Below are 24,273 nucleotides of genomic sequence, written 5' to 3'. Positions count from 1 at the left end.
CCCACTTCACATTCTGTAGCACCACACAGCAGTGTAAACAAATCAACCTGGATTGAATGTATAAAAGCATGTTCTCTGTGCTAACTCCATTTGAAAAAGATACTTTTTCTGGGACTTGAAATGTCTCAGGGTTAAAGGCATTTTGTCAGAATTTTTTCTGACTGCAGCCTGTTGCTAAGAACAAATATGCTCTTTCTACAGCCAAGAGTCAGCTACCTTAAAACAATCAAATACAGTCCACACAAGGACAACTCACAAGGCATTGACCTGTTCTCCACTGAGGCTAATACCCACCATTGCTCCACTCAAAGTACTAGAAAAAGATGCAACAAAATTGAATTTGTCAAGGCAAACAGGGAAGATTTTCCGTTAAACAATTCAAATTCTGCAGGGCTAACAACATCCATCACCTCATTGCTCACATATAAACCATGGCACAATCTTATCTGCTGGTTATAACATGAGCAGGATCAAAATTACCTGACCTACTGACTTATCCTCTATGTCAGCTAAAACAGCAGCTCAATAATAAGAGAGAAGAAAAGCAGATGGGGATGGATGTTTTTAGTCAGGTTCATTAAGGGATATCCAAGTTCAGGATATAGCCATAACCTCCAACCTTAATGGAAGGCTGACAACACAAGGGATATTCCATGAGAAACATCACCCTGCACTTCCCAATCTCCTCACATTCCAAGCCAAAGCACCCACTGCCACAGACACAACAGCCAACTAGAGCATCCTTCCCTCTGATCCAGGACAACCACTAAATCCTCTGCAGATGACGTATGTCCTCAGGACCTAGAGCTGCACATGTTGGGGCAAGTACCTTCATCAGCTACAAGCGCTAATCCTTGTGACAACAAATTCAACAGAAATGGCCTGCTCTCATCCAGTTCGGCTTTACCTGCTAAGAGGCAGGACATTCAGCTCTCAAGGGAAGTATGAGCTCCTCCTCCATTCAATGTGGCATCTTTGAGTCACTGTGATTAGAGCTTTCAAGACAACACAAACAGGCTTAAAACAGGGGGAAAAAAAAGATTAGCCATATTTTAATTTATGCTTAAGAACAGATAAAACGTCATAAACACCACAAGTGAGCAACACCACCTCTGTGTAGTTTCCACCAACCAGCACCCAACAGCAGTTAACTCTCAAAACCTTTCCTCCAAAACATAGTGAAATTGCTCAGTTAACTCCACAAGATTCCCAGGGTTCCCTGTATAAGTGAACATGACTTCTCCAGACTTCATTAGCTAACTGGAGGGAAAGGGTAGTGTCAAAAAGGAGTAAGCACTAAAATCATTCATTAGTTAAGCAGGATGTTGCCAGTCTCCACAATACACAAGCATGTCACAGTACTGTTACACAAGGAAATTCCAGGCAGTGACATTTAACCACCACCCTACATCAACATACAGTTCAAAATTCACAAAGATCCATTTTCCAGGTCTCAACCACAACTTGTAGCTGTTACTGTCCTCAACTCTGACACTATTACACAATGGACAGCAACCACCCCTTGGCTAAAAACACAGGGAGAAGTGTCAGCAGCTCTTGTGCAGCTCCTTATCCGCATCAATGCCATGTAAGGCCCATGTTGGCCCCTTGACTGCAAGTTACTCATGTTACCTAAACTGCAAAAAGCACCACAATTTACAAAATTATACTTAAAGGCTGCTCTTTCCACCAATCCTTTTTATGGCACAGTCTCCTCAACAGCTGTACTGCCACAAAGAGTGGAAAGAGAGGAACCCTGAAATCCAGCTCTCCTAAAACAGGTCATCAAGTTACATCAGACATTCACATCTGAATACCACCCATACTGTAAACTAAAAAGCAATCACAGAATCACAGAATTGGCTAGGTTGGAAAAGACCTCAGAGATCATCAAGTCCAACCCTTGGTCCAACTTCAGCCCATTTACTAGATCATGGCACTAAGAGCCATGTCCAATCTCAGTTTAAAAACCTCCAGGGACGGTGAGTCCACCACCTCCCTGGGCAGGCCATTCCAATGCCTGATCACTCTCTCCGTAAAGAACTTCTTCCTAATATCCAGCCTAAACTTCCCCTGGCAGAGTTTAAGCCCATGTCCCCTTGTCCTATTGCTAACTGCCTGGGAGAAGAGACCAGTTCCCACCTGGCTATCACTTCCCTTCAGGTAGTTATAGAGAGCAATGAGGTCACCTCTAACCCTCCTCTTCTCCAGACTGAACAACCCCAGCTCCCTCAGCCTCTCCCCATACGTCATGGGCTCAAGTCCCTTCACCAGTCTTGTTGCTCTTCTCTGGACCCGCTCCAGCACCTCAATATCTTTCCTGGACTGAGGGGCCCAGAACTGAACACAATACTCCAGGTGTGGCCTCACCAATGCAGAGTACAGGGGAAGGATCACTTCCCTTGTCCTGCTGACCACGCTATTTTTGATACAGGACAGGATACCATTGGCCTTCTTGGCCACCTGGGCACACTGCTGGCTCATGTTGGGCTTCCTGTCAATCAGTACCCCCAGGTCCCTTTCTGCCTGACTGCTCTCCAGCCACTCTGTGCCCAGCCTGGAGCGCTGCAGGGGGTTGTTGTGGCCAAAGTGGAGGACCCAGAACTTGGCCTTGTTGAACTTCATCCCATTGGAATCAGCCCATTTTTCCAGTCTATCCAGATCTCTTTGCAGAGCCCTCCTGCCTTCCAGCAGGTCGACGCTGCCCCCCAACTTGGTGTCATCAGCAAATTTGCTGATGATGGTCTCAATCCCCTCATCTAAATCATCAATAAAGATGTTAAACAGGACTGGACCCAACACTGACCCCTGGGGGACACCACTAGTGACTGGCCACCAGCTGGATGCAGCCCCATTCAACAGCACTCTCTGGGCCCGGTCCTCCAGTCAGTTCTTAACCCAGCAGAGAGTGCACTTGTCCAAGCCACATAAAAACTCATATCTCAAAATAGAAAAAGAAAACCATTGAAAAGGCTCATTAAATGAAACCACTCAGAAAATGAACTTCCCTTTATTATACAGCACTTAAAATCAGTCATTATTCAGGTTCTCATTATACAAGTCTCACATCCCTTAAGGATTCATACTCCTGAAGAGAAGTCAGAGCAAAATTGCAGAGCTAAAGTGAACAGTTTCTGAACTACGAGTCAGAATCCCAATGCTGTCATGCAAATCCGCAGATACGATGAAACGGCTGAAAATAATGAAGACAAGAAAGGAAACCAAGGCAACAGCTCCACATTCATCTCATTTCACACTAGTTGAGAAATCCAAAACAGCAATCTGAAGCCTCTGAGAAAGCCTCCGTTTATTCCTGCCAAATTTCACAGAATTTTCACTGAATGTCCACTGGAAACAACAATGCTATCTCTGTTTCAAAGCTGGAAAACTTAGTTATCCCTTGCTGTGCAGTGGTTTGTTGTTGGCGTCACTCATAGCATGCATGACTGGGATCCTCACTCCAGTGGGCTTCCCGTTTGTCCGTCACAAGCTTAATGAAGTAGTTGTGACTTGCATAAAGCTTGAGGTCCTCACTGATGTCGACCCACTTGACTACTCCAGCATCATCACCTGCTTCCAGAGGCAAACTGTCCATTGTTTCACCTGTTCACAAAACAAGAGTGAGAACATGATGCTATTGCATCTTCTGTCTGACTTTTTCTACTCCCATCTGATCAGTTTTGCACTTCTACATGGCTCCTCCACAGGCAGCAACCTTCAACTGCTTCTCAGAAACCAATATAATTGTTCACTGAGTCTATGCCAGAACCCTTTTTCATACTCACACTACTTTACAGCAAACCTGACTGACAGCAATGTAACTCCTCATCACCTCTCCTAGGGTACTATCAGCCACATGAAGAGTTCCTAGAATTCATTAGGACAACACATAACCACTGCCACAAGTTTAGTCAAATCCTCCTACTGTTGTTTCCAGGAGAGGTCTTGCCCCCAGTCTCTCCTGATTTGCACACTCCTCTAATTTCAGCCCAATCTCATCCCAATTTCAAATCAATATACACAATAAAAGACAACTAAGAGCCTACATGGAGATACCCACCAGTTTCATCATGATAGTTCACAGCCTCTGTCTCCATCCAGGCATTATCTGTGTTCCGGGGGTCATCCACATATCCTCTGTACACCTAAGGCCCCAAACAAGCTCAGTATCACAACAGGAAACAAAGTGCAATCAAAATGATGGGTTTTGTTCTGTTTTAATTTCCCTACAGTACTTTTCCTACATTGCAACAACCCCACCATGACAAATTATCTTCATTCAGCTATACTCTTTCAACTTATTTACAGCTGCAGTTACAGGCACAGCACAAGAGGCTGCCACAAGAGACAGAGCTCACCACAAAGTGCTCCTGGCTGAACAGCTTGTGGAGCTGCTTCTCCAATTCTGCTTTCTCATCAGGGGATTTCTGCAAGGAGTTCAAGGCTTCCTCCCCAAATTCTCGCTTCAGGGTAGCACTGATCTTCTCCCCTGGGTCCACCATTCCCTTAGAGGGGGGAAAACAAAAGTTATATCCCTCAGACTCCACTTGTTATTACTCCCCTTTAACTGGCCCTTAGTATATTCCATGAATCTATACCATACTCTGGACATCGGAGGAACTCTACACTTAGTAGTAAAGAGCAAGCACTCACATTCTTCAAAACCTGCACTGGATTAAACTGTGCCTGCATTAAGCACAAGACAGGGTCAGTACTAAATGCAAATAGCGCCTTGCAAGGCAGGAACAGCAGAAGGCACAACCAGCTTATGCAGCATTTCTTCTCACCTTTGCAACATGAGGTCATTTACCAAAAAACTTGCTTTTATCATGCATACGCCATGTAACACCCCACAACCTCACCAGTGGTGAAATGTCCCTGGAGCTTTCTTCTTACCCCCGGAATGGCCCACTCCCCACAGTCTCGCCTCTTGATAGCTACAAACTGCAGAATGTTTTTGCCGGTAACTGGATGAGCGATTTTATTGCCACTTCCATCCCTCTTCCACCTGCAGCAAACGACAACAGGAACATTCTTTGCTGCTTCTGGACGCAAAAGGAGGAGCGGAACAGTGAGAGGCACACTCGTGCAGCCACGATGCCAGTCACAGCTCCTTGGACAGTGATGTGCAGCATCCAACTGACTGCAGCTGCACCAGTACCAGCCCGGGACACACAGGAAAGCGCTGCTGCTAGAGCAGCACATACGTGCAGCCTGCAGCACCTCCCAGCCACGCATCCAACACCACGTCACAATCACCCACCATTGCCTTCAGTAAAGAACTGAGAAGAATTACCAATAGTTAAAGCAAAAAGCTAGCTAAAGGAATACAAAATATTTCTTCATTTCTTCTACTTTCAAGAAAACAACTCAGTAGCACTAGCAGTCTTCTGATAAGGAGAAGATGTAAAACGCATTAGGATGACTTTCACAATGGCTCTATCTTGTATGGCACTTCCTTGCTTGCACCTTATTTTACTATGTAATCTTCTCTGAATGCTTTCTTTGTGTAAGAAAGTTAGCATGTACATGTAGATCCCTTGGGTAAAACTGCCATTAAAACAGAGCATACACGGACCCAAAAAAAAAAAAAAAAAAAAGGGGGCCTAACGCCACCTGATATAGCTGGCCAAGTTATTATTTCCTACAGAGTAAAAGCAGGCACACCAATTCTTTTGCGGTTGAGTCTTTATAAGACAAAACACACTCCTGCAATTTAGTATGCCTCATTTAAGGCCTTTTGACATATTATTTAGCATCAAAGTAACACGTAATCCTTTCAGTTTTCATATTTGTTACTGAAGATTATTTTGTACAATGCACTTCTATTGAGTTAGACTTCCTCGGTTGGTGTTGGTTGGTGGTTTGTTTTGTTGTTGTTTTGGTTTTGTTTTAAATCTGCTTCCTCTGCATTTCAGAAGTGATTGCTTGTCAAACAGCAACTCCTTACTCTTTTCAAAATACAAAGACTAAAAAAAATAATCAAGTTCCACACACCTATATATCTCTCCATTCAGATACCCCTATCTGAATCAGCTTAGTCAGAGGAACATGCACAAAAGGTCCATGAAAAGTAATAACCTGCCCAGAGATGCACAGAAAAAGTAAAATGCATATTTTTTTTCTCTACTGCACAGCACCTTTCAGTCGTGTGTCCCTTACCTGGTTACAATAGGATCAGCAGCATGGTTTGGTCCCCAGCGCCCCAACAATCCTCTGCCTGCGAGGCCAGTCCTTCCCACTGGATTTCTGAAATAAGTGGCACAGTACATTAAATCTACTTCCCCATATTCAAAATATGCTCTAAATATTCTTAAAAAGCAGCTTTAAAGAAGCTTAGATAACAACAAATGAAAAGGTAGCAACATGCATCCAGTACCACCATACACTTTAAAGAATAAGAGAAACAAAGCAGAGTTTTGTCCTTCATCACCCTCTTTTTATGTTGAATAATACAGAGAAAGGCAATGTACAAAATGGCTTTGTCATATCCCAGATGTCATGTCCTGAGATATCACTGATCAAGCATTACTCTGATTCTGCATACAGTATTGTCTGAGAACGGAATCTAGTTTCCAAGACTACAGATGCCAGAGCATTCAATTATGGACAAATGGCAGAAAGAAGTTTTTAGGTGAGATGAGTTATCTGTGCTATGCCAGGATCTATCAGCGGAAGAAAATACTTTCCTGCTCTGCCACAGCAGACAAGTGGAATTGTACAAAAGCTTCAGAGCCCAACATCTGGTCAAACTGTGGAAACAATTTATTCAACAGACCCTACTATTAGCAGTGTTAGACATCCCCCATCTACAGTGTCACCACAACCCTCTGCTGTGTGGCAGGCTGGCCTTTTAGTGCCCCTCTGCCACAATCTTCCTCCAGATAGAACTCTAGCACTGAGGTATCATTTCTCCTCTCTCTGGGGGAGACTACCTTGATTTTGTTCTAGTAGGTACCATAAATCAGAACTGAAAGACCTCTAAGAGCTCTGAAACTACATCACTGAAATGAATATGCAAATAAAAATAAAACCACCACACTCACCGGGGCCTCCCATTTTCAACCACATACAAGCCATTCAGACTCTTCCTCTCCACTTCTCCATCTCTCTCATTGAATTTGGGAGAAAAACTTCTATCACTGTGTGGACAATAATAATTTAACAGAGATTAGTTATTAAACACAAAACATTCCTCTGCCCCACAAAAGTCTGAAGGCCAGTCACCAGATCTACAGCACCCATTTGACCAATAAGTAGTTTTTACCAGAATTTAAGTTGCAGGTCCTTCCTTTTCTGCAGGGGACTATAACGTCTCAACCTTTACTGTGTGTCTTCCTGTATTTAATTTCGTAGGTATATGTGCACCTCCTGAAGTATTTATTTTATTCAACCTGTCATGTTTCTTGAGTCACTCAAGAACTACAATTCTATTTAAATTCTCTCATCTCCCATTCAATCCATGAACGAACAAGTACATTATGATAAATTATTCCAAAATTCTTAAAAATAATTTGGAGACTTTTTACTTAGGTCACAACCAACACAGAGAAGCAGCACTATACTGGATCAACCACTGTCCGTTATTCCAATCAACACTACTCTTATCTCAGTCACCACCTCAGTAAAATCACATGTCGAAGACTTTCAGAGCTAACCAAACCCATTCAGCTCTGTAAGTACCATTTCTCTAGGTCTTTACTTTCACACGTCACTGTAGACTCACATCTCACTTAAGCTGATAATCTTCTTAACTCAACCAATCACCATTTCCTTCTTTCACATTCAAAGATGAAAAGAGTCACCATCTCCACTCACTTGATTTGGGGATCTGCCCAACTGGGTCCAGCCAAAACAGACCTCGCTGTGTACTCCACAGGGTTATAATCTTCCCACTCAATCAGCCAGCTGACTTTATCTTCAGGAACTCGGCTACGCTCCACGTGTGATCCAGGATACGGGGAGGTGAGAGCTTTGCTGTGGTAGAATTTCTTAGCATCGCAACTGTTGAACATGTTAACAGGATGAAGATGAGGCCAATAGTCTGCAGATAAGTTACTGAAAGAAAGAAAAAAGCACCTCATTCCTTCAGCTTTAATCCTGTTATTTAATCCCAGATCTGCGTAGTACATTTTAGAAAGCAGAACAGACTAGGCTTTTTCCACAAACCAGCGTTCAGTAATGTGTTACTGCTTCTCTCAGACACCATGCAAACGTATGCTTGGGACCAAAAAATTCTGAATTTCACCTTCAGCTTCTTCAAGCAGAAGAGTACTCTACTAGACATACAAGAAGATTTCATAGCATGAGTGAGAAGGTGAGAACTAGAACTGCCATTCTGGACTGTGTGGAAAACTGACTAGTTACAGAATACAACCATAAAATCATTTAGGTTGGAAAAGAAAAAAAAAAAGTGATACCTCTAGTGATTTTACTTTGCCATGTGTTTTCAGGAGCTAAAATACCAGTCAACAATAAAACACTTTGAAACTAAAAGAGGTTACGGTGCCTGACATCAAGCTCTTAAAAACTCTGCATGGATTTCCTTCAACACACAAAGTGGCCCTTCTGTACTCCAAATATTTTTTTATCTATTACAAAAATAAAGAAGATTACTCTAGATAGGAGGGTCAAAGCTCAGCAAGGGGCTACAACCTGCAAGAATACTGTAAATATCTTGGGTTTAGAAGTTCATAGGGAAAAGGGTTTTTTTTAAAAAGAAATAACCACTTCCAGCATTTAGGGAAACATGTCTCCTTTGCAAAAACGCATCCAGATTTGAACACATGAGCAGCATTATGATTGGACCAATGAGTTTCAGATAAAGAAAAAAGCAATGCACACATTAAGTAGTAATCCTGCTACTTGAAACCAGATGTGAATATTAGAAGTAACAGAACAAACCAGGCTTGTTCAAACACAGGAGTTCCAGTTCTAAACTCTCAGTCATGCTATGAAATCGTCAGTGGTATCTAGGAGAGTAGGTTCTGCTTCAAAAAGCTGAAGGTGAAAATACACCAGTCACAGTTCCAGCATACAGGCTCCATCACATTCACTACTGAGGTGATGTTGCCAGAGCACAATTCAACTCACAAACCACTTGAGGTACATAAAATCTTTAACAGACACAGGGGAAAGCACATAGCTGATGCACTGCAAACTTCCTCACATGGTTCACTGTTACATCAACTTTGTATTTCACAGAATCACAGAATGGCTGGGGTTGGAAGGGACCTCTGGAGATCACCTAGTCCCACTCACCTGCTAAAGCAGGTTCACCAGAGCAGATGGCACAGAAATGTGTCCAGGTGGCTTCTGAATGTCTCCAGAGAAGGAGACTCCACAACCTCTCTGGGCAGTCTGTGCCAGGGCTCTGTCACCCTCAAAGGAAAGAGGTTTCTCCTCATGTTCAGATGGAACCTCCTATGCTTCAATCCATGCCCATCATCCTTTCATTGGGCACCACTGAAGAGTCTGGTCCCATGCTCTTGAAATCCACCCCAAAGATGTTTCTCAGCATAAATAAGAGCCCCTCGCAGTCTTCTCTTTGCCAGGCTGAACAAACCCAGCTCTCTCAGTCTTTCCTCATAAGATGCTCCAGACCCGTAATCAACTTAATAGCTCCCTGCTGAACTTCCTCCAGTAATTCTTTGACCTTCTAAAACTTGGAAGCCCAGAACTGGACACAGCACTCCAGATGTGGTCTCACCAGGGCAGAGTATTTTTGAATAACTGCACCAGTTCAGGTTTACAAGACAGCCCAATTTTTGCTCCTGCCACGGCCATGTGATACCCTAGGCTACCCGTACATCCCTTGCCAAGCTCCCCCTCGGCTGGCAGGGGATAGCAAGGCAGCCCTGAGCTCTTGTCCCAATGAACAGCTGACTGCTCCCTCGAGAACAGGGCACTCCCCAACCAGGCGAAAAGCCGGCAGAGCCACCGAGCCGGGACGGTCCCCAGATTAGGAAGCACCAGCCCCAGCCTGGCCTGGCCACCGCCCGGCGTCGCCAGTCACACGGCAAGGTACCTGAGGGGCAGCCTGCGCTGGAGCACACAGCGGCCAGGCGGGATGGACAGCGTGACCGTGACAGAGAACACGGCGAAGGCCCGCGCGAACCTAGGCACAGTCGCACGCAGGGCGCCGGTCAAGAGCAGCATCGACACCGTCAACAACCCCACCTCGCCAGAAGCAACCCCTGACAGAGCTCCACAGGGTCGGGCACAGGATGCGGGGGCTGGACCGGCTGGAGGGGACAGCCGGCTCAGAGCTGCCGCCGGCTCCCCAGCCCGGGCACGGAGTCACCCGAGAGACACCGTACCTGCGGGCACGGAACCCCCGCTAAGGGACCTCGCTGCAAGCTCGGCTCTGATTGGACAGACCGCCACCAATCGCGAGGGTCTCCAGCCCACCGGTCTTCCCTTCCCTTGGACACGCCCCACCCCAATTCCCGCCCTCTCACTGGCGGTCGCGCCGCCGGGAGCTGTGGCCGGGTGCGCGGCAGGCCGGACAGTTAACGGCCACAGCTCGTCGCGCCCCACTCGCGGCCCGGCCTCGGCAACCGCGGTTCCACGTTTCACGGAGCCCCGCACGGTGAGGGGAGCCGGGGCCGGGCAGGGCCGGGTGGCGCGGGGAGGTCCGCGGCGAGGGGGCGGGGCCCGCAGGGGGTGTGGCCCCTGACTGACAGGACGATAGTGCGTGCTCAGGCTTGTGGGCGCCCCCTGGCGGTGGTGGCTAAGAGAAACGCCCACCGGGTCGGTGCGCGGCTGCTGAGGGGCTAGTCACCGCTCACACAGGTCCGCCCATCCCGCCCCGCTGCCCTCCCTCTGTGCAGGGTCCAGCATATACTTTCGCCTTCTCGCCGATCCCCTTCCCTCGCCTGGAATGGGGATCGGGACAGCGACACGGCTCCGTCACGAGTTACACCCGGCTGCTGCTGCTGCACAGGGGTGGAACGGGTCTGGCTGCTGGTGAATCAAGAGCCCACGTCCTTGTCAAGAGAGATCAGAGCTCAGGCAATCAAAGGACTTCAGAAAAACAATGAATCCACTGCTGGAGCTTCTCCTCTTTTTGGGTCTGCTCATCTACTCCTACTTAGAGGCCTTTGTGAAGCTTTTTATTCCCGTGAAGAGAAAGTCTGTCAGTGGAGAGCTCGTTCTCATCACGGGTGCCGGCCACGGTGTAGGGAGAGCGACCGCCTTTGAGTTTGCCAAGCGCCAGAGCAGGCTGGTTCTGTGGGACATCAATAAGGTAATGGTACAATTTGTATCTTGACTCGCTCATCCCTGAGGCCACTGGGTTTGTAACAGTGGAAGAGAGGCTGCATATACAGTGTATCTGCGTTGTCTCCTTCCACACCTGCTCACAGGTGACTGGGTCACTGAGTGTGAGTAGAAGATCTTGCCCCACTTGCACTGGAGGATGTGGGTGTCTGGATCCCACAGTTACTCGGTGCTGATGAGCAAGGCAAAATGCACAGCACCTCAAAGAGTAGCTGCAGGAGAGGAACAGAGCGCTCAGCAATCTGCTGGTGGAACTGCTGCCTAAGGTTGCAGAAGGCAGCACACTGAGACTAGAAGCCTGTTGCTACAGAGAAGCTGGTTTGCCTTCTGATCGCTGTCTCTCTTCCCTCACATGTTATGCATACATCACTGGAATATGTGTCTCTTTACTGATACAGGCGGCCATCGTTGTTTTGTGCTGTGTGTGATCCGTGCTGCCCTCTGGCACAGTTACCTGCCTGGACAAGTCCTTGATAAATGTTTACACCAGCCCAAACTCTCATTGCTAATAATTTGACTAGAGCTCAAAAACGACCTTGGAAAGTGAAGACGAACAGATATGAACATGCAGAATGGTGTTCAGCACGGATCAGAATGTTGTGCATAGGTGTGACCAGGTGTATTGGGGCAGGAAGCTGTGGGCAGCAGTGTGCACAAATGGGTCCTGGCATAATGGATCAGAAAATGTAGAGGAGTTTATCATGTCATCCAAAATGTACAAAACAAAACAAAAAAACCTGCCAATACCAATCGCTAAACAAACCAAGAAAAGCTTCATGTAAGGAGCTGTGCAAATAGGGAGGATATTGTGTAATACTTTCAGTGTCTCTTCATGCTACCTGTTGCAGCTAAGGCCAAGCTGTGGTGGGGGTGTGAGGAGGCATGGCTCGTCTCCTTATGTGCAAGGGCTGCTGCCAAGCAGAGTGTTGTCCATGTTCACTGGAATGGGGAAGAAGGTTTAAACTTTGTCATGAGCAAGCCCTAGCTTTGGTGCTGGGAAATGTATTGTAAGAGTGGGTAGAAGCAGGCACTGAAATACATGGCCAAGGGAGGGGATTTTAGGCATGGGCTTCCCTGATGCAACCTAGAAGAAAACTGCCTTGGCAAAGGCCTCGTTCCTGGGGCCACCAGCCTTAAGCAGCTGCTGGGGCTGAGTGGAGCTTCTGTTCTGTGCACGTCACGTGCTGTTCTCCTAGGAAATCTCCAGCCTCTACCTTGTCTGCTGCAGTGCCCAAGCGGCAACACACAGGCAGGGAACAACAGTTATGCATATAAGTCTTTATTTTCTGCCTCTGACAGCATGGCCTTGAGGAGACAGCAGCAGAGTGTGAAAGACTGGGAGCCACTGTGCAAGCCTTCGTGGTGGACTGCAGCAAAAGGGAGGAAATCTACAGCACTGCAGAGAAGGTAGGGGAGCCGGGACACACCCAAAGGCTTACCCAGAGGTGCTTGAGTTTCAGAGAGGTCAGGAAAACAAGAGAAGTGGTATCGTACACAAATCATGCCAGCCCTTGGAATCCTCCCCCACTTTTTGCTGCTTTCAGGACAGAGCGGAAAGTGGCACTTCTGATACCACAGCCACTCTCATCATCTTTTGAAATGCTCCGGCATATCACACCCCTTTGCCAAGTTGGCTCCTTAGACTTCCAACCCCCAAGGAACTCCTGCCTCTTAGTTTCCCAAACAGCACACAGACAACACTGAGGACAGTTGAAACCTTTTATTGTAAAGAATATGATTCAGCTCCCTCAAAACAGGCTGTATGTCCAGAGTCCCAATAGTCACTACACAGAGCATACTATGTCCGTGAGTGATGTGTGGAAGGCTATAAATACTGACAGTAATTAGCGAAAAGCATCAGATCTACACCAGATTTCCCAATACCACCGCACAGTTCCTATCACAGCTGGAAATGTGGCACCATTTTCCTCTCCCTAAAGAATCAACATTAAGAATTCAATTAATTGTCACTCATCTTCCACAGCCTTGAATGTTTTGGTAATGAATGACACACACCTTTCTGGGTTTCTTCTGTCCTGAAGGTGAAAAAGGACATAGGGGACATCTCCATCCTGGTGAATAATGCTGGTGTGATTACATGTGCTGACCTGCTCTCGACTCAGGACCACCAGATTGAAAGAATGTTTGAGGTCAACATTCTTGCTCACATGTGGGTAAGGTCCACCACCATCTTCATGCCTATGTTCTTTGGAGAATGTTGCTGAGGAGGCATATTTAGACTAAACCATTTTCAGCTACCAGTGAATTAGAAAAGCATCTTTCTGATGTGTGTAGCTGGGGTACAGGGGTACCCAGTGAGACTGACTGTTGGGAAACTTGATTAGCCTCTTACTGATCTGAGCCTGGCACAGTTTTAAGTCTTTCTTTTCTTTACATGAGCTTACCTGTGACAGCGTCATCTGTAGCTTGGGTTGGTCTCAGTCACAGATGTATCAGGGCTCTTCTTTCAGCTGTTAAGGGCTTGCTGTTTGTGGCGGAACAAGAGAGATGTTGCAGATTGATGAGCCTTTTCTTGTATGTGCTGAGGTGAGACACTGGCATCCTTGTCGCTGACACCTGAACCCTAAAAAGCAGCATAGGAGAGATGTGAGAATCACTCCTCTTGAAAGCAAACTTCTGAAACATTTTCTTTGGAAAAGTGGTTGCCAGTTGTACCAGCTGAACAGAGAGTGTGTGTCTCTGTGGTTCTCATAATCTGAGGTGCTGTGCAACACAAAGCATTACCTATAGCGTTAGTTGCTTAATTAACAATTGTATCATCGCTGAACATGCCTAAGAAAACATTGTTCTCTTCCATCTTCCCCGACCCTCTTTCTGCCTCTTGGTTGAAATGACTTTCAAGACCACAAGAGCTTTCCTGCCAGCCATGATGGACAACAATCATGGTCACATTGTCACAGTGGCTTCGGCAGCAGGTTATTTTGTGACTTCTTTCATGGTGACTTATTGGTAAGTGATTTCTAAATCAGCTCTCTTCTTTTTTATTTAATTGTAACTACTCCATCAGCCAGTGCAAAGTAATTGAAATAATCCTCCCACTGAATATGGTACGCCCAAATGATGGTGCTAAGGAGGAAAAAAACCACAACAATCAGCACTTAAGGATGCCTGCAGGTTCCTGCCGATTGGCTTATTAGCACTGACTGAATCGGGAGCAAGGCTTGTATGATGGAATAGGGATGTGACACATCAACCAAGAAAAGCTGCTATTTTTTTTCCTCTCTCACTAATTCAGACTTTTGCTTCACAACAAAAGGTATCCTCTTCCCTTCTCCTTAGAAAGCAGGACTTGTGTGAGGTGTTGTCTTGTCAAATAAACCCCCAATGAGTAGCTTTGATCTTTCTACCATTGTAGCAATGACTGTAGTGTATAGAAATACTTCTAGTATCATGAGATAAAATTGCATTTTGACTTGAAACACACCTAAAAAAATTACAGTACCTGAACAGAAAAATTTAGAGATGGCATATTTTCCTTCTCCATCAGAAAAGCCCTCCATGATAGCAGCTCCAGTCAGAGCAATATTCCCCTGCGTCTGCTCATTCTTTGAGAATCACTCACTGTTAGCAATGTGAGAATACCAAGCCATGGATTTTGCCTGGATTACACTGTCCAAATGAACTGATTCTTTAGGTTCACTTTCATTTTAGAGTTGATTTATACTCTTGGGCCGCACCAATTTCTGTTGCATTATGTTTCTCAGTTATGCATGGATAATGCTCCTCTATATCAAAACTCACCTGTGAGTGTCACAAGATGCTCCTATGTGGTGCAAGAAACAGTAGGGAGTTGTTATCCATTTCTAAGATGCCCATCATTCTTGATTTTACAGATTCAGGCTGATTTCAGAATCTTCTAAGCTGGGGAAAAAAAGGAAGTCCATAGTTTGATGTACATTAGTTATAATTTTCTAAGATTTCCTGATGTTCTTCTCTCTGTTCACCACTAAGGTGGCTTTTTCCTGAAGGATACCCCGTTTGCCTTCCATAATTCCCAAAGCAGCAATATCTATTCCATCACTACACTCTTGTACAGGGAAATATAAAATTGTTCCCTGCCCTCTCTCTCAGTTGGGTTACATTTTTTCCCCTCCCAGTCAGTATTGTGTGATCATTTAGGCCATTTGTGGAATGTTAGAAATAGTATTCCTGTCTTCTCATCTGTGCTTTTCCTCCCTTGCAGCTCAAGCAAGTTTGCTGCAGTTGGATTTCATAAAGCTCTGACAGAGGAGCTGTCTACCCTGGGAAAGGATGGAATAAAAACCACATGTCTTTGCCCAGTGTTTATAAACACAGGATTTGTCAAAAACCCCACCACAAGGTAACTATCCAAACTGTGTCTTACTTTCCTTCATTGCATCTGAGCATCACAGATTAGCCCCAGGTTTAGGTCTTGCATTCCCACTGGCTATATGAAAAAGGCATATAGAATTGGCTAAAGAAAATTTGCAACATCACTTTACTCACATCATAGCTGCATTTGAACTACTTAAGTTTGTGCATATGTGAAACATCCTACATCAGGTAATGCCGCCCATTTTACCACCTCAGCTCTTACAGGTGTGCTTTTCTTTACAGGCTTGGAAAGATTTTGGAGATCGAAGAAGTTGTAGAGGCCCTGATGGAAGGAATACTGACCAACAAGAAAATGGTTTTTGTTCCATCAAATCTAAACGTTGCATTACTTACTGAAATGTAAGTAGAAAACTAAAAAAAGGTGTGGGGGGGGTACTTTGTCAAAACTGAGTATACAAGCAGCAAACATACTGGGTTGGTACAAAAGTAATTGTGGTTTTGAACTGTGAATTTTAAATCATTGTAACTATGCTGAAACACATCTTTATTAATCAAAATAGGAACCATTACAATCAACACATTTTTGCCAATGACAAATAAGTTTGTTTATTCCTGTAGCATAAAAATTAGTGCTTTGGGATTCAACAAACCCTTGGAAAGCATTTTCTGCATCCTGCTGGTTGTGGAAGCATTTTCCCTGCAAAAAGTTGTTGAGATGCTTGAAGAAGTGGTTGTTGGTTGGCGAGAGGTCAGGTGAATACGGCAGATGAGGCAAAACTTTGTAGTCCTATTTGTTCAACTTTTGAAGTGCCAGTTGCGTAGCATGCAGTTAGGTGTTGTTGAGAAGAATCGAGTCCCTTCTGTTGACCAATGCGGGCTGCAGGCATTGCAGTTTTAGGTGCATCTCATCAATTTGCTGAGCAGACATCTCAGATGTGACGATTTCTCTGGGATTCAGGAAGCAGTATTGGATCAGAGCGGCAGCAGACCACCAAACAGCGACCATGACCTTTTTTGGTGCAAGTTTGGCTTTGGGAAGTTGTTTGGAGTTTCTTCTCAGTACAGCCACTGAGCTCATCATTGCCAGTTGTATCAAATCCACTTTTCCTCACAGGTCACAATCTGATCAAGAAATGGGTTGTCATCGCTGCATAGAATAAGACAACACTTCAAAATGATGATTGATTTTATTTTGGGTCAGCTCATGAGGCAGCCACTTATCAAACTTCTTCACCTTTCCAATTTGCTTCAAGTGCTGAACAACCATAGAACAGTCAATGTTCTTTGGCAACTTCTCATGTAGTTGTAAGAGGATCAGCTTTGATAATTGCCCTCCATTGGTCGTTGTCACCTTCCAATGGCCGGCCACTGTGCGCTCCTCATTTTCAAGGCTCTCATCTCTTTTGCGAAACTTCTTGAACTACCACTGCACTGTACGTTCGTTAGCAGTTCCTGGGCCAAATGTGGTGTTGATGTTGTGAGTTGTCTCCACTGCTTTACGACCCAATAATAAGAAAATCACTTGAATTGGCTTTTTGTCTAACATCATTTCCATGGTCTAAAATAATATAAAATAACGAAGTATAAAATAATAAAGTAATAGGTGAGTAGCAAAAGAACTAAGCGAGAAAAGCACCTTAAAATTATGTATAAACACAACCACATTTATTTAAGAATGTATTCCAATATCAAATGGCAAATTTCAACAATGCAAAAAACACAATTCCTTTTGCACCAACTTAATATAACACCTCATTCAAGATTAAGTTTTATTTTATGAGCAACTCCATTTTGCGCTCATGGTAGTAAAAAACATGGTTTGGCAGCACAGAGAAACCCTGGTATGACAGCTAGACAGCAGAAGTTCACATTCAACCCAGTTTCATTTATTTTGTAGTATAATTTTCAGTGTTTGACATCATTATAATCAGTTGTTTATCATGCCAGATTTGACATCACTATGCCTATAGTAGCTAGATAATGTATAACTGTCTGCAGGAGATAAGAATATTTTTTAAACAACCACCCACTTTAATTATTTTAGTATGAAAAACACATACCAGTGTAATGAAATAGCAGTGCTTCTTTCAAATGGCAGCAGCAGGCATCACACACAGGAAGATTTTCTGAGTCTTCTTGTAGGTTGTTGTGATCCACTTTCTGCAGTTCACTGTTCTCAGTGGAGAGGTCAATGGCTCTACAGGCTGATAGGGAGGGAGAAGGAGAACAAGAGAACACTTGTTCTGCACAGCTGGCCATTTCCCTTGGGCTTGCAAAAAGCAGCTTTTCTGAGCCAGCAGCCCCAGCATAGCTTCAGAAAGGGCTGAGAACCTACTGCTTGTTAGTGTTTGTTTCTTCATGTCAACACCAGAGACTGAAGTCACGGAGGCTGGGAAAGTTACTTCAGAAGGGCTATACTGTTTCTCTCTGCCATGTAAAGCAAGATTGGTCTTCTCATACATCTTTAATATCCAGTGCAGCTGCTCTGATGAGGAGGTATTTTCACCAGAGCTCAGGTTCCAAACCTAGAATTCACATCAGAATGACTAAATTACGTTTTGTGTTAACTTTTACAGTACTTCGTGAAACACTTGCTAATATCTTGTTTGCAAAACCCAACACCATACAGTGGGGAAAAAGCTTTTAAGCATTTTTTGTATCTCCAAGAGCTGCATGCTGACAGCACAAGTCTGCAGAAGCATAGACAAGTCAAACCTCATGCCCTCAAAGCCCTGAGGGCAACCCTACCTTTTTGTTTTATTTTGGGGCAGGAGGATACAAATAAATAGACATGGCTCATGTTATGGATTTACACACACCAGCCACCATCACAGGGTCTCATGGTAGTATCCCGCTGAGAATGCAAAGTCTGAGTGAAGGTTTCCAATTAGACTTTTATTAATTCTTAGGTTACAGCTCATGCTGAGTGCCTCTGAGAGGGACCCCTACCCCAATTCATGCCTCTCAGTTATACCTGTATCACCCATCACCTGATCCTGAAGTCCAACCCCAAGTCCAATCACTTAGTTCTGGTCACTGGTCTCTTAATTTCTGATAGGTTTCATTGTCAATGGGGTGGCCTTTTTCTAGAGCTACTTCATTCTCTTGGAGTTGTCCTTATCTTCTTCATAGCACTCTTATCTGCCAGATTCAGAGAGTTCTTTGTTAGCAGCATTAGTTTTATCAAAAATTCTACACTTGGTCAGCTCTTGCAGCCTAAGGCTTTCGCTACTTTAGCTGCTAATGCTGCAAGACTATTCAGAGAGCAGAAAGTAGTTAATCAAATTTCTTCTATAACACTCCTAAGAGAAGAAATCCTAGGAGAGCAAATTGCATCTTGGGTCTCATTTAACATCCCATCCTTCTATAGGTCTGCTGCTTTTCAGAGCATGACAACACTTACTATGCACTTATCTCTGTTCAATATTGAACCTTCCTAGACCCTGCAGCAGTCTTGAAACCCAACTACTGCCCAGTAGCTACCTGTCCTTAGAACCGTCATGAAAGGACATGGGTGGGGTTGGAGTTAAAACCAGTTAGAGATTGACAAGAGCTTTGTATTCTTTGGAAATAACACCTAGTTTAAGTCTTGGTCTCAAGCCTCTGTGTATGCACACTTCTGCCAAACCAGCTCCTCTCTCACCTGCAGTGCAACTTTTTCCCTTATTTTAAGTTTCTTATCCTACATGTAATTTCATGTTATTATCTCTTTCAGATTGTTTCCAGAACGTGCTGTGAATGTTCTGAAAAAGATGACCAATGCCAAGTTTGATGCAGTTGTTGGGCAGAGAAGCGCTCAATGAAAAACGATTCCTTATCTCCCAGTGGCGCAAGTGAAAACAGAGCATATGCTGAGCATAGTTCAGCTGGCTTTATGCAGGACTAAGACAGATGTTTCCAGGTCACCATTTCCAAGCACACCTAAGGGTTTATCCCACACCTGCAGCAGGGACATACCTGCGTAACATGAAGTGATAACAAAGCAGAGATGCAGCTCTAGAAGCCTAAAGCATTGCTTTGGCTGTACATCACAGTGGCTCTATCTTCTAGTGCTGAGGCAGACAGGAACTCCCACAAAGCCCATCTTTGGGACAGCACAGCTGCTTACCTGAGTGCAAAGGGTTTGCCTGAGAATATGTTAATCTGGACTCATCCCTGAGCTAAAGTAACTTGCAAGAAGCACAATTCATAGAGGAGGTGCGTGGCCTGTTTCACCTTAATTTATCTTTTCATTAGAGCACATTTTTAAAGTTAAACACTCACAGTTTCATTTGCTTCCATAGTGACTACTTGAAATAATACAGCCTTGTTTGTAATGGAATACGCAATTACATTGATTATTAATTGTGCATTAGCACCATCAACACTCCTTATTCTGAATAAATACGGTTCTCTAACCCAAAGTTGTCTCTTGGCAGTGAAAGTGAACCAGGTCCGAGCAAGGACAGTGGAGCAGGTGGCACAACAGTGACTGAGTCAGCCAGAGTCTGCCAACCCCCAGGCCAGGCTGCAGGAACGAGACGAGTCCCAGCTCACACCAGGAAGTCACCTCAGGATCAGCAAGGTACAGGGCCAGGCATGGCACCCAACAGCTCAGCCCATGCAAGGCCAGGGCTTAAATCCAGGTGCCAGGGCAGAGGAGAAGGCTCCAGATGAGCCTTCTCACAGCTCCTCACCACAAGTGAGCGGCCTGCTCTAATGGGACCCACCTCAACCAGGAGGTTAAAACCCCCAAAGGTCTTTGGCCTGTGGTACAGGAGAACAGTACCTGATGAAACACAGGTCAAAGACCTCTGCAGAGCACGGACCACCTTTGGCCTATGTGCTCAAGTCCCACCCGTGCCAGGCATATCTGGCTTGCAGCCACTCAAGAGTGGCCTGAACATGTGGCCATCTTTGGCACAGCTGGAAATGGGTGGCTTCCAGCAGAACCCATCCTGCTCACTTGAGCATTTCATGTTATTGGGGAAACTGAGGTTCTTCAGAAAAGGGAGAGCCCTCGTCATCCAGCTCTGCCTGTTCTCAGTTAACAACAGGTAGAAGTCTCTACTGCTGACAACCTAAGTGGCACAAAAATGGTTACACATTCAGGTAACAAGACTTTCAGGGTGTGTTAAAGCACAAGTTGTCAGCTTGGGAAGTCTGGCTTCACAGTGCAAGATTCCTGGAGCTGAGAAAGGAAAAGAAAGAAGGGGTTCAAAATTCAGGGCATCAAAAAATGTTACAAGCCAATTAAAGCATACTTAGACATGGTTTGTATTTAAAACCAAAGCTCAATTGTGTGTTTTGTGCTGGCCCAGCTTTTTTTTTGAGCTGCACATTGCCTTCTTGCCAGGATGACAGTTGTATCACACACGTAAGACACTTGGAGCCAGAGTACCTCTGTTTGGCTTTTTCATTATATTCATTTCCACCTATTTTTACCTAGTGAGGAGGTAAAGGTTCTAAATATACAGATGCTTCAAAAGCCCTATCAGAGAAGAGTCCCATACTAGCCAAAATGATTGTTGCAAATTCTGAAGCCTAAAGAGTAATTCGGTACTTCACTTATCTGTGGGTATTTGATAGTTTTCTCTTGCACTGCTGGCAAACATTCTTAACTTTCCACCCAGCTTGACCTCTCCTGGTACACACCCTCCAAGTTTCTGCCATTTCATGGCTTGAACCCTTGCCCAAAGGAAGCCATATTTGTACAGTACAGTCCAACGAGTCCAAAGAAAAATACAAAGAACACCCTGATATAGACAATCTGATGAGGAGGTCCTCTTCTCAGACAGGGGAAGGACTGGCTCCAGTAAGACAGGAAGATTTGGTGTCTCCTGGCCCGCTATTCCCACCAGCCCTGAGCATCTCTCACATTCCCATGACAACATTAAATTGGAAGACAAAAAATCCATCTAGGGGATGACAGACAGCACCTTCCTGCAGAGCCTGTTTCTCAGCACACTGTCACCTTAAGGAAGAGAGATTATGTTCACTCCTACTTTGCCAGATCTCACCCAGTCTCTCAGAGCCCAGGAGAATCATGAGGAAACGCCACTTGTGCGCTACTCTGTATGTGGCTGCACTTCCTCTCTGTGTCTCCTATGGCTGCACATCTTCTGCTTGGCATAAATAAACAGACAGAAAAGCAAGGATTTAAACCATCTCCTGAACACCAGTGACAGAACTGAACCATCAAGACTCCTGGACTCCTCAGTCTCTTCCTTCCTAGGCACAATAGAATCTTATCCCAAAGTCTGGTCATTACAGGTGCCTAGCAGGAGCCTCTATGAGCAAGATTCATACAGCCACCTACAGCTAAACGCCAAATTTGTAGAGTGGTACCTCACATCCTGACTTAGGACTCTTTAGGAGGCAAGCTGGTGACTCTGGTCTTGCGTTCTGCCTCCCTCTGAGGTGTCTCTTGGAATAAGCGCTTCTCTGCCCTCCCTGTCTCTTCTGTTTCAGCTACAGCACTGACAGGAGCCCGTGCCAGGAAAATGACAGCACTGCTGAGCCGTGTAATTAGGGCCTGGCCCCAACCATTGATGTGTTAATTAAGAACAGAACACAGTTCCAAGAGAAAAGTAGTAAGTGCCTAGCTCTGAATCTCTCTGCCAAAGTTGACCCAGTCTCCCATAGACTAAAGAATCAATGCTGCAGCCAAACCATCAGGACAAAAAAAAAAAAAAAAAAAAGGAAAAAAAAGTCCTTTTCAATAACTCTAATCTTAAGTGGAGACTGATTTTGGTCAGCGGACAGATATTCATACTACCTTCACTCTTGCCCAAGTAGCTCAAAAATAGCAAGTAAAATTATGAACATGATCTGGATATATCTAGGATTTCTAACCGACAAGCAGAGGAGTTAAGGTTATCAATCTTTTTCAAAATAAAATCATGCAGTTATATTATTACAGTTGGATGAACCATCTCAAACAAGTTTTCTCCGGTTTCCTGTAAGGATTCTTGTACTGCTGAAAGTCCTCGATACTCCATTTACACACAAACAAGTCCAGGTGTGAGTTGTGCAATTTCGATTCAATTAGACAACAAGGACCAAATTTATGTAGTCAATGCCTTTTTCCAAAAGAATTGAGGAAACTGAGCAGCCATAGTATAAGACGGAAGGAAGACAGAATAAGAGCCAACAGACAGCTAAGAGCTCACCTGTGGAGACCCATGAGTTGAAAGGACTTGTGCTCTTCAGCTTTCCTTGACTGACCGGGAAGAGGAAGGCAGGTGACAAAGTCTGCTGACAACACACAGGTATTCAAAGGAAGTCAGGACTTGGACTCACTGTGAATAAAATTGCTCACAGAATCGTAAGACTGAGCAGCTGGGCAGGATTTGAGACAAAATTACAATAGAGAGTTCAGGGGACGCTCGTGGGGGCAGGGGTCCCTGCCCTAGACTGACCCAAAGCAGTTCCTGTTCTTGAGACACGTTGTGCTTGGCTATCAAAACAAAGGTACTTTAGACTGAACAGTCAAGGGTATTGCTCGCAGTTTTTAATGCAGCTTTATACACTGTCCATCTACAGGTCAAATTTACACCATGATATTCAATAGTAAAAGGCAACTAAGTGCACACGTGGAGATACACATTGTTTTTGTCATGATAGTTCACAGCCTCTATCTCCATCCAGGTGTTATCTGTGTTCTGAGGGTCATCCACACCTCTGTACACCTAAGGCCCCAAACCAAAGCAAGCTTAGTATCACAAGAGGAAACAAGATGCAATCAAAAAGATTTTTTTCCTTTCCCTCCAACACATTCACCCTTACAGAGCTTCCAACAGTCCCTTCTATCTCCTACATCACAACCCCAGCATGACAGCTTATTTCAGTCACACTTCTTCAGCTTCCATACAGCTGCAGTTACAGGCACAGCGCAAGAAGATGCCACAGGAGACAGAGCTCACCACAAAGCGCACAGCTTGTGCAGCTGCTTCTCCAATTCTGCTTTCTCCTCAGGGAATTTTTGCAAGGAGTTCAAGGCCTCATCCTCACACCTCTTGTTATTACTCCCCTTTGACTGGCCCTATGCACCAGCACCATACTCTGGACTAGATGAGCGATTTTATTGCCACTTCCATCCCTCTTCCTCCTGCAGCAAACGACAACAGGAACATTCTTTGCTGCTTCTGGACACAAAAGGAGGAGTGGAACAACGAGAACCACACTCGCGCAGCCACGCTGCCAGTAACAGCTCCTTGGACAGCGATGTGCAGCATCTGGTGGACTGCAGTTGCACCAGTAGCGGCGCGGAACACACGGGTAAGCGCTGCTACTGGCGCAACACATAAGTGCAGCCTGCAGCACCTCCCTCCGCGCACCCAGCACCAGCATAAACCAAGAAGCAGTGAGTGCGGCGCTGGGCGGGCGGAGCAGCCCGCGCACAGCTGCAGCCCCCTCCCGAGCCCCGGACACGGAACCGCCGGGGCCGCTGAGGCGAACCCGCTACCTGCTGGGGCTGACAAGCTCACATGTCACTGGACAAAGCGCCGCCAATCGCGAGCGTCTCCAGCCCACCGGCTTTCCCTTCCCTTGGACACTGCCCACCCCGATTCCCGCCCTCTCACTGGTGGCCGCGCCACCGGGAGGTGTGGCCGGGCGCGCGGCAGGCCGGACAGTTAACGGCCACAGCTTCTCGCGCCCCCTACTGGCGGCCCGGCCTCGGCAACCGCAGCTCCG

The 24,273-nt window shown here is 45.4% G+C and overlaps 2 protein-coding genes and 1 long non-coding RNA gene across 8 annotated transcripts; 1 reads left to right on the top strand and 2 right to left on the bottom strand.

Moving 5' to 3' along the window:
• Positions 1-2,977: 2,977 nt before the first annotated feature.
• NUDT9 (nudix hydrolase 9) lies at positions 2,978-10,355 on the bottom strand. Of its 3 annotated transcripts, none has more exons than XM_065837912.2 (8): positions 10,028-10,355; positions 7,819-8,058; positions 7,047-7,142; positions 6,163-6,249; positions 4,897-5,008; positions 4,359-4,505; positions 4,061-4,145; positions 2,978-3,603 (listed from the first exon to the last, which is right to left on the bottom strand). In XM_065837912.2, the coding sequence occupies exons 1-8, from the start codon at positions 10,156-10,158 to the stop codon at positions 3,428-3,430; spliced, it is 1,074 nt and encodes a 357-aa protein (XP_065693984.2). In that variant the 5' UTR covers positions 10,159-10,355; the 3' UTR covers positions 2,978-3,427. The 3 variants fall into 3 exon arrangements, with proteins under 3 accessions (XP_065693984.2, XP_071664070.1, XP_065693985.2); XM_071807969.1 differs by having other exon boundaries at positions 10,180-10,354; XM_065837913.2 differs by lacking the exon at positions 10,028-10,355 and adding an exon at positions 9,262-10,007.
• Positions 10,356-10,659: 304 nt separating this feature from the next.
• On the top strand, positions 10,660-20,897 carry LOC136100841 (estradiol 17-beta-dehydrogenase 11-like). 2 transcript variants are annotated; one of them, XR_010651265.2, is made up of 8 exons: positions 10,660-11,248; positions 12,580-12,687; positions 13,323-13,454; positions 14,144-14,250; positions 15,485-15,622; positions 15,880-15,996; positions 19,313-19,794; positions 20,016-20,897. XR_010651265.2 is itself a non-coding variant. In XM_071807967.1 (7 exons), the coding sequence occupies exons 1-7, from the start codon at positions 11,039-11,041 to the stop codon at positions 19,398-19,400; spliced, it is 900 nt and encodes a 299-aa protein (XP_071664068.1). In that variant the 5' UTR covers positions 10,660-11,038; the 3' UTR covers positions 19,401-20,000. The 2 variants fall into 2 exon arrangements, 1 of the variants encoding a protein (XP_071664068.1); XM_071807967.1 differs by lacking the exon at positions 20,016-20,897 and having other exon boundaries at positions 19,313-20,000.
• On the bottom strand, positions 15,732-24,126 carry LOC139827825 (uncharacterized). 3 transcript variants are annotated; one of them, XR_011738853.1, is made up of 4 exons: positions 24,044-24,126; positions 22,749-23,686; positions 17,658-18,122; positions 15,732-17,155 (listed from the first exon to the last, which is right to left on the bottom strand). It is a non-coding gene; the product is annotated as an uncharacterized lncRNA (long non-coding RNA). The 3 variants fall into 3 exon arrangements; XR_011738854.1 differs by lacking the exon at positions 24,044-24,126 and having other exon boundaries at positions 22,749-22,830; positions 23,502-23,901; XR_011738852.1 differs by lacking the exon at positions 24,044-24,126 and having other exon boundaries at positions 22,749-23,901.
• Positions 24,127-24,273: the final 147 nt, after the last annotated feature.

Source organism: Patagioenas fasciata, chromosome 4 (genome assembly GCF_037038585.1).
Source record: "Patagioenas fasciata isolate bPatFas1 chromosome 4, bPatFas1.hap1, whole genome shotgun sequence".
Lineage (NCBI taxonomy): Eukaryota > Metazoa > Chordata > Aves > Columbiformes > Columbidae > Patagioenas > Patagioenas fasciata.
This window is presented reverse-complemented; position numbering and strand designations above follow the sequence as displayed.

What these genes read in the sequence shown, in the direction of transcription:
- NUDT9 (XM_065837912.2), bottom strand. Translation starts at nt 10,158, where the DNA reads ATGCTGCTCTTGACCGGCGCCCTGCGTGCGACTGTGCCTAGGTTCGCG. An exon ending in TCAGCCAGGAGCACTTTGTG is followed by an intron (nt 4,146 to 4,358) that starts GTGAGCTCTGTC and finishes TTGGGGCCTTAG; the next exon opens with GTGTACAGAGGATATGTGGA. An exon ending in GAACTATCATGATGAAACTG is followed by an intron (nt 3,604 to 4,060) that starts GTGGGTATCTCC and finishes TTTTGTGAACAG; the next exon opens with GTGAAACAATGGACAGTTTG.
- LOC136100841 (XM_071807967.1), top strand. Translation starts at nt 11,039, where the DNA reads ATGAATCCACTGCTGGAGCTTCTCCTCTTTTTGGGTCTGCTCATCTAC. An exon ending in TCTACAGCACTGCAGAGAAG is followed by an intron (nt 12,688 to 13,322) that starts GTAGGGGAGCCG and finishes TCTGTCCTGAAG; the next exon opens with GTGAAAAAGGACATAGGGGA. An exon ending in GTTGCATTACTTACTGAAAT is followed by an intron (nt 15,997 to 19,312) that starts GTAAGTAGAAAA and finishes TATCTCTTTCAG; the next exon opens with ATTGTTTCCAGAACGTGCTG.